The sequence below is a fragment of the Macadamia integrifolia genome, chromosome 2 (genome assembly GCF_013358625.1).
Source record: "Macadamia integrifolia cultivar HAES 741 chromosome 2, SCU_Mint_v3, whole genome shotgun sequence".
NCBI classification, from domain to species: domain Eukaryota; kingdom Viridiplantae; phylum Streptophyta; class Magnoliopsida; order Proteales; family Proteaceae; genus Macadamia; species Macadamia integrifolia.
Genome location: NC_056558.1, coordinates 36,127,371 through 36,136,912, shown reverse-complemented (window position 1 = coordinate 36,136,912; position 9,542 = coordinate 36,127,371). Strand labels below are relative to the sequence as shown.

The 9,542-nt window shown below is 36.8% G+C and overlaps 2 protein-coding genes across 4 annotated transcripts in view; one reads left to right on the top strand and one right to left on the bottom strand.

The window, feature by feature from the left end:
* LOC122067934 (putative nuclear RNA export factor SDE5) overlaps window positions 1-5,297 on the bottom strand; it is a 36,317-nt gene extending 31,020 nt beyond the window's left edge. Inside the window, exons 1-3 of one of the 3 annotated variants that reach the window (XM_042631775.1) lie at window positions 5,067-5,297; window positions 2,421-2,480; window positions 1,383-1,963 (exon numbers count right to left, since the gene is read on the bottom strand). In XM_042631775.1, coding sequence (XP_042487709.1) covers window positions 1,383-1,953 — 571 coding nt within the window. In that variant the 5' untranslated portion in view covers window positions 1,954-1,963; window positions 2,421-2,480; window positions 5,067-5,297. Of the gene's footprint in view, window positions 1-1,382; window positions 1,964-2,420; window positions 2,481-2,590; window positions 2,770-5,066 lie in introns of those variants that run through there. The other 2 variants (XM_042631783.1, XM_042631778.1) reach the window with 2 other exon arrangements.
* Window positions 5,298-7,301: 2,004 nt separating this feature from the next.
* On the top strand, window positions 7,302-7,739 carry LOC122065329 (wall-associated receptor kinase-like 20). The gene has a single exon (XM_042629130.1). It carries the CDS (start codon window positions 7,302-7,304, stop codon window positions 7,737-7,739), a length of 438 nt encoding a protein of 145 aa, XP_042485064.1.
* Window positions 7,740-9,542: the final 1,803 nt, after the last annotated feature.

Sequence of the window (9,542 nt, the reverse complement as noted above, 5' to 3'; positions counted from 1 at the left end):
AAAAAAAAAAAAAAAAAAAACTCTCATATCCCTCACCATCTTCTCTTGTCTGAGCTTGCCTGCAAGACCCTCATGAGCTCTATCACTGTCTGCTTCGCAATCATTAAGGTTCCTCCTCAACTATACAATCCACACGGTCATCCGACTCATCCCTTCCACCCACTCCATGTGATCTTCCACCATCGCCTCCGGATTCCATGCCAAAGCAAACAGATAAGGAATTATCTCTCTAAGGTCTGTCTCCACACCATAAAGCATACCAAAATTTCACTTGTTTACCATCCTCAACAATGAATACTCATCCCAACTCAACTCAGCCTTACCCTAACCATATGGAGTCAGCCCAAATCAATGACGAATCTCACCCCCTAATTAAACTTTTAGGGAACCTTCCATATCCCCTTCCACACCACCTTCCCAATTCCCACATGATCCTCAAACTCTCATCCCTATTCTAACAAGCCATATTTCACAGTGTGAGGACATCACACTCAAAATGAGGTGTCTACACACAGTAATAACCTGCTTCCATTGGCTGCCCTCCTCCTCTCCCAACCACCATAACCACGTTCCAAGAAGTGCCACATTTATTGGTTTCATACTTTCATATCTGTAGATATGGTATAATTGATTAAATCGATATATCTACGATGCAAACCAACCTAGTTTAAAGTTTCAAATTTGAATTTATTCGATGAAATTGGAGAAAATTGGGGAGGGGTGGGTGGGAGGGGGACTAACTGGTTTAGAAAGGCAACCTCAAGTCAAATTCACTAATTTTAGAAGCCATGGAATATATTAGCAGATTAATTATACCAAGTCAACAATACTTAGAAAATTGAAAAATAATAATATTCATACAATTGAAAAGGTGGATTCAACTAGGACAATTTTCAAGGAAAACATTAGCTTTTCCTAGTATTTCAGAACAAATCCTTGTAATCAAATTATTGGAAAAGTAAAGCACATTTTTCTTGGAGCACTGACTAGTATTTACAATATATAAGCCTCAGAGTGCTTGTTATGGCATTTATGGGCTTTGAAGGTTGCAGTGAAGGGGTTTTCTCCCACATGTTTGGGGAACCCGTTCAATAAGCAACATGTACAGTGTGACCTTGTCAATGCTAGTGCCATGGCTGGCTCTCCTTGCTCCAGAAACAACAGCCTCTAAGTATTCTTGTTTTCCTCCCGAATAAAAGAAGGCCAAATTGTGGCATAAAATATATAGAGCTGAAACTTGCAACCTTGAAAGAAGATTACTGGCGGAACAAGTGGGAATTTTTGGAACTAACAGAATTTGGTATGCAATGAACAAAGAACAAAGAACAAGAAGCAATTTCAAGTAGCTCAAATGGTAAAAATGTTAGGAAAAGGATGCTCACCAAGAACTTCTTGAATCAGATTCATATCAAGCTGGAACCCATTTTCAAGGATTTGAATTAGAAATTCTTCCAAATCCTTGCACATTGCATCATTCTTTGCTGCAAAATCTGATGAAACATCTTCCCTCCAGAGCACATTCATTGGCAATTCCTTCGAGTCCAATTTCAATGGTTTGGTAACTTTACAAGATCCACTTTGGACTGGTGGGGGCTTTACATATCCCTTACCAATTACACTTGAAACAGTACCCACAGAGACAGGATACCTTCTCTGCTTTGCTGCTTTAGAATTCTTTGCACCACAACTTGCCTTCTCAAAACTTTCATCAGATAACGACTCTGATGAATTTGTATCCCTCAATTTAGCATTAGATGCATGATTGAGAGAATTAGAGCTACTCCCTCTCAATCCAGAAAGAATCTCCCCAGCCAAATCTACATTGTTACCTGCCTTGCAATAAGCATTGGCAATTTCCTTGAGAGAAGCCACAGAACCAAAGGCATCATACAAGTGTTCCAAGGCCTGTCTTTCTCCATCATACTCTTTGACGCATGAACTACGTGTATCCATGTCAAATATTCTTCACAACAGAGGAAACAAAAAATGTCACTATACATTCTAGGAATTAAACCAGCTAAAGAAAAGTTCGTTCACCAAAAATTTTTATTTACAAATGCAACTTGTCCAAAGCATAAGTGGCCATAGAAGGATTAAAGAAAGTTTGAATCACAAAGTTGTGAAAATACAAAGAAGCATTGTTAAGTGACAAGCTAATAGAGACATGCATAAGAGTTATGCAACATCCTGACATAACAAACTGATAACCTACATGCATTCAATTGATTTATAATGTAGAGTTGGATCACGAACAACCTAACCCCAGACAGAATCTTAAACATGATCCATAAATCTCAGATTCAAGTAACAAATCACAGCAACAAATCATAACCAAATCTGATATGGCAGAAAATAGGTTAAAATCTCAGAATTCCAGAATAGACTATACGAAAGCCACACTGGAAGGGAGGGATAAAAACCTCTAAAGAATGCTCTGACGGCTCAGATCTGACAAAACAACGAGAGAGAAGCTCTCAAACCTGCAAGGGAAGGGACAACTTGAGAGAGAGGAGAGATTGCAAGAAATGGAAAGAAAAAGAGATCTGTTATTAGGTCAAAATTAGACGCCTTATCTATCGTTGTTTTGCACCTAACATTTGGAACTCTTCATGGCAAGCTTGGAACATTTTGCATAATGGCTCCATGACTTGGGAGCTATCTTGGGTAACACAAGATAGAGAAGCGTAGTAGAAGGAATCAATGAAAGAAACCAAGCAAATTCGAAATAATTTCAACAAAATGGCACCCAAGCTCCTCAAAACCCAACAAGTATGAGGACAAAATAAGAAAGAATCATCTTTGCAATACTATTAAAGATAATCATGGTTTAAGATCTCGGCCGAGATCTCGCTAATATCTCTCTTTTTCAGAAAAGCGAAAAAAGATGTATGGCGAGTTATAATTGTACAAAAACTCGCCCAAGATCTCGAGATCTCGCCAAGATCTTGCCTATATCTTGCCTCTCTCTCTAGTTTTATGAAGAAAAAGCACTAAGGAACAAGGATTTTTTGTGCTTTTGCTTGAGGATCTCCATTCCTACACTCATAAAGCTTAAAGAGTAGAGAATATTACCTCCTCATCCACATTTGGAGTTACTTTAATTTCACTATACGTGATGACTCATCAGTCATCAATGTTAATTGTTAAACAATTACGTAATTATATATGATGTCTTTTAAATTCTTATGATTATGTTGTGTCATGTGTTGATTGTGGAATGTGGATTGTAGAATAGAGCATACTGGCCTAGGGTCCGAAGAGTTGGAGACTACTTACATAGGGTATGGAGTCAAAGTACCATTTTAGGTTTGCTTTTTAAAAAAATTAAGTTTCCATTGTGTTTAGAAGGCCTAAAATAGGGTGAATACCAAGTTTCAGGGGCTACAAAGACCATATGGCCACCGAGACCAACCACCAAGTTGACCGGGAAAAAATACATGATCTCAACGAGATCTTGCCAGATCTCTCTTTTTTGGATATGGGGGGGCGAGAGCGAGATCGAGATCTTAATTAAACCTTGAAGATAACAAGAACCATCCAAGCTTTTGCCATTTACATGCCTATATAAGAAATAACCCTGCTAAGAACTAATCTTAACTGACTATTCTAAGATAATTTAATAAATAGCATGGATCCCTATAATAAATGAAATAAAACCCTAAAATAGCTGAAATCCTACCACAGGTTAACACCACTTTTTTTTTTTTTTTTTTATGCATAGACTAACACCACTTCAATAAATCAGTGATATAAATTCCACAACACGGCTAAAAAACTAATATCTTGGTCTCTTTATACAATAAACGACCTAAAAAACAACAAATTAATGCAACACCTTGACCACAAAATATTAACCCTAAAGAAAAGTGACAAAATGCCCTATGCCTACTTAAACTTCTATTCCTTGCAATCTATTTGTATTTCATTTAGCCATAAGAGTCCATTAATTTAACTAAAGGGTGAACATCGGCGCAACGCTAAGGTTGCCCCATTGCGACCTAGTGATCATGGGTTCGAGTCGGGAAACAGCCTCTCCGTGAAGCGAGGGTAAGGCTGTGTACATTATGACCTTCCCCAAATCCCGCGGTGGCAAGAGCCTCGTGCACCAGGTATGCCCTTTTTTATTCCATCAATTTCACTTTCTTTTTTTCCTATTGATTAGACCAACAAGTCTCTATGACCTTGCTGATTGCTATGCTACATCAGACTTCAATGTACTTTCTTCGTTTGCTTGAAACCAAGAAAAAAATATTCAATCTGGTTCGCATCATTGGGCAGCCTCAGTGTTCAATAAGAAGGAATACATTTTGTTGGCACCTGCTTCGTTCCACGTTAAGTTGGTGCAATGGAAACAGAATAATGTTCATCTTCATCTAAAGATCACAATTCGGGGAGTGTGGAGGTATAGGCTTGATATATGTTATATTTCTGGGTGTCCCTTTCAATAAAATTCATGGTCTTACATCAGATTGTTCCATCACAAGATGGAATTTGTTATCTCAGACCCCTTAATTGTAAATACTGTGCATGCACATTTCATAATTTGCAGTGCGTAATCATCAGTAATCATAAAGTCTTTAACAGCTATCTGTGCAAATCTTTTAACTGGTCATTTACAAACATCTTAATTAATAAAAGTATTGTTATCAAAAGAACTGAATTAATCTAGTTCATTCACAGCAGAACAATGAAGACATCCCAGGTACTCACTAAGCCAACCTTGAAGAGTATGGTACCAAAAGCAAAATCCCAATCGCATGAAGCTTCCAACAAATGAGATAAATAACAAAAAGATACTAAAAAACTAATCTCCAAGTAAAAACTATGTGCAAAATCCAAGCATTTCTAAAACCATCGCTATGTTTAGCATTGGCTTCCAATCAAGCTAACGAGGATCATAAAATGACGAAGGATTAGAATCATAATGAGATTTTTAATGAGGTTTTCAATGAAAAATTAAAAAAGGTAGGCAATGAAAATATGAAATACATCATCAAGGCTCGAAAATTTCCAAAATCAAGCACCGATTATCCAATGAAGCGAGGGATATTAAAGGAAAGGCTTACTTGGAACTAGGGTTTCAGATGAGGACGAGTTTGTGAGCAATGAAACAGCGAACGATCTCCCGCAGCTTCCTCGTTAGGGAAGAAAGCAACATGAGAGGTAAAAGATTGTGTGAGAATCCTTTCCTGTACATATAGAATTGGACGAGTGGGATGATTGGTTGACTGTACTTTGGGAGTGTGGGACTTGTGAGTTGTAGTTGTGACTTGTCACAGGGATACAGAGAGAGAAAAATAATAAAAAATAATGGCGCTCTAGAGAGAGAGAGAAAAATAATAAAAAAAATCGCGCTCTTTCTCATCTCTTTCGTTTTTGATTACTCTAAAAAAAAGTGGACCCAAGGGAGTGAGGGACCATTGATTAATATACCGGAATCGGTATCGGGGTCGGGACAGGGGTCGACACAGGCCGATATTAAATTCCTGATTGAATAGAAATACCAGCGATATGGTATCGTCAAGAATCAGGATCGGACAAGGCCTATGCTGATTCAACCCGACCAATTCAAGCTGATCCAATCCAATCCCTTAGCCTTAATACCTCTTTTTATTTTTTATTTTTTTTTACGTATAACATCATCAAATATATGTTGTGGCTCTATCCTAAGTGATTGAACCATCTAAATCGAAGTTAAATCAACCAATTGAATTCCTAATTGGTTTGAGAACAGATTCATGTTAAAAACGAAAATTTTAGTTTCTGTATCAAAATATCGTTTATTTTTTTATTTTTTTTTTTACAAAATTGGAACGACGAAACTAGCTTTTGTCGTTTCGTCAATTCTCATTTCTAGCATTTTCTCCATTTAAAAAAAAAAAAAAAAAAACGGAACACACCATAAATGCACCAAACGCTTTATTTTGTGGGAACGAAAAAGCTCCATAAACCTTTTTTTGGAACGTTATCAAACACAACCTAAGAGTTTAAAATCAGCTTGAATGATTGATTGGAATCCAAACTGATTTTATTTTATTTTTTTTAACCTGAACATTATCTAGGACTTGCGGAAGTCCCTCAAATTTTATTAAATAAGAGAAACAAGGGGGGGGGGATATAGCCCGCCTTACCCAACCCATGAAATACAAATCACTAACACTCGCAAAACCCAAAAGGAAAATTTATAAGAGAGGAAAAATTACATTCAAAAGATTGATAATTCCGCTTTATCTTCCTGAATGATGTAACTAATATTAGATAGGAGAGCATTATCACCATAGAAAACTAAATTTATTATAGATTCACATACAAAGTTAGTTAACTAATTCACTGCACGGTTGCTTTCCCAAAATGAAAAGGAAAAATGAATTCCCAGATAATCACAGAGATTGATTACTCAATAAAATTTAATATTTGTTTACATTAAATTACACTCATCTCCCTCGTAAAAAAGAGCAACACATTGCACAAGACTCTTACTATAGCGAAGTGTGGAGGGCAAGTTGTACTTTTATTGACTTGACTTGAAAATTTTCATCTCACAACGGACAAGGTGTCAATCACTTGTAGATATTTCATTTGTAACTCACACGTGTTAGACTAAAGAAATATTTGATAATCTAAATCAAAGAGTCCATATTGATCCAAGTGTGATTCAACAGGAAACACCACTTAACAATTTTGAAGTAAAGGGGACAAGTGTCAATTATATAATTGCACAATTAGGCACTGGTCTGGTATATTCAAGGGTCACCTTCAAAAAGTGAAGGTCATTGGACCATCACTAGAACAAGTGACAAAAGCACTAAGAGCCCTTTTGGTATCGTTTCTGTTTCACAAACGTCGTTTCGTGTTAAAAATGAAAATTTCAATTTCTATGTCAAAATGCAGTTTTTAAACAAAAAAATGGTGTTTCAAAATTTCAGATTTTTATTAGGAATGATATTTTTTTTTTTTGTAAAATGGAACGAAACTGGGAAGACAGAACTCTAAAATGGAGTTCCGTCCAATCTCGTTTTTTCAGTTTTTTCTTTCACTTCTTGTTCCAAAAAAACAGAAACAGACCATAAGTGCACAAAACAGAAGATTCCATTTTTTTGTTCCAATAGAACGAAAAAAACTCCAAAAATATTTTTTTAGAACGATACCAAACGGAGCCCAAAGAAAATTATTACATAATTAGATTAGTACAACTGTTATGCATATGATCCATATATATCTTGGTTAATAGATTGAAGTGTGAACTTGTATAAATAGCTATGTAGCCATCTTTCTTCTTTATCTTGTAACAATTCCTAGCCATGATGAAGGTGGTGGTGATCCTGGTTTCTAAGTTCTTCATTCCATTAGCTCTTTCATCTGCCCTTGACCAGTGCTCCAATTGTGGCAACATGGAGGTTCCATACCCTCTTAGCACATCTGACAACTGTGGAGATTCTAATTACAGAGTCTACTGCAACAATGGCAGCTTAGAGTTCTTATCTGAAAGGAACTCTTACTATAAGATACTGAGCATTGATGCAGATGCTTCAAGGTCTATAATTAGCCCACCAAAGATACAAAGAAAGAAGTGTTACTCATTAAAGATCAATGAGAGCTCTCCATTTAATATATCTAAGCGCAATACAGTTATGTTATTTAATTGCTCAAATATTGTCCTCTATGCACCTTTGAATTGTTCTTCAAACAGTCTGTGTAGGCAGTATGAGGAGAAGATTAAGGAAGGGAGAGGATGTTGAAACACTCTATGTTGTACCTACTTGAAGGATTCATCCATAACAGGCTTCTACGGGCCCGTTTGATAATGTTTCTACCGTTTATGTTTCAAGAAACTGTAGAAACATAAATTTTCGTTTCTAAAAACAGAAATGGAATTGAAGCTGTTTGATAAGTCATGTTTCTGGAAGTCGATAGTAACCAGCGAAAGAATGGCTACGAGTCATTTCAGAAACGGCGAAACATGAATAGGTAGAAATTTCAATTTATATTTCTGAAAACAAGTGAAATGAAACAGTTTTATCAAACGTTTTTCTTGAAATGTTATCAAACGGGCCCTACTTATTTCACTGTTGCTGGAAACGATTCATGATCATTATTTCGTTGGTTACTATCGACTTATAGAAACATGACTTATCAAATACCTTCAATTCGGTTTCTGTTCCTAAAAACGAAAATTTATGTTTCTATCGTTTCTTGAAACAGAAACAACATGAACATTATCAAACGGGCCCTAAGATTTCATTACCCGTATTGTCCTTATTTGTTTGGAGATTCATAAAACACTCTCCCCTTATGTTTTTAAGTTTGTGAAACAAGTGGCAAATCCATTTTTTTCAATCGATCAGTGGTTGCTCTTGAGCCTCAACTAAAACCAGAAGAGAATTTTTTTTTATTAGTATGAATTTCTTTGAGCTGAACGGAGATTGATTAGAGAAAGGATGTAGAAAGAACTTCGAACCAAATCCTGCTACTAAATTTAGAAATCCAATCCCAAGGAGAAGCCCACCCCTTTTAATATTCAACTTGAATCGGCTGTAGCTTTGGATTTGAAGAAAGAACCTCCCCTACTCCATTTGTTAAATCCTCTTTAGAAATATTCACCCAACACCATCGTCGTCAGTTGCAGGAGGGAGAGGAAAATGAATTCCACATTAATCAAGTCCCACAAAACCCCATTCCTCACAAGTTGAAAATCTCTAATATCACTTCTCTCTGCAGCTCCTCTGTTTCTAGGGAGTGAAAAAATAAAAACAATAAGAGGGGCTCTGGTTCTACCCTCCAATCCTCTATTACTTGAACCCGACCTTTATCTATTTGTCTCACTTTTAGGGATCGATAAATAGATTTATAGATAGATCAAGAGCCCCTCTCCTAGAAGAAAAGCAAGGAAAAAAAAAGAGTGGGGGGGGGGGGGAACCTCAAGCTTTCATTGTGATGTGGCAGTTAAAACTAAAGAAGCAACCACTGCTGGAGCCTTTTGTGGGCTAATGGCTAACAATTGTTTAACTAAGCTTGGTATGGGAGAAGGCTGGGAAATGGGAGAGAAGAGAGAGAGATTATGACTTGATTCCGGCGAAAGAAATGTCACTCACTAAAGTTGCCTAGTTGCAGTTCTCTCTTCCTCTACCCTAATTTGATTTAAGAGGCTAGGTTTGGGGTAGTAGAGATGAGGATGGTATGTTTGTCTTTTAATAGGCTAGATATGGGGTTTTAAGGATGATCAGGGTAAGTTTGTCCTTTTAATTCCATATCTAACACTATTAGGGAGTAATCGGACAGAAGTATGCATCTAAAAGCTTCAGGGGGGAGGGTTCTAATAGGTTTCAAAGTAGAGGGGATGTGTTTGATACCTAGGTTAAGTACTAAGCGAGGGGAGTGTAATTTTCTCTTTTTTATTTTTAATGGGAAAGTGTTTTTTTGTGGGGGAATCCGGTTCATGCGCATGCTTGAGGGCCAATAAAACAAAAGAAAACATCCACAGAGATATCGGTTTTCCTTTTATGAGTGGTCTATTATTTTTTTCTTTTTGGGGGGGGGGGGGG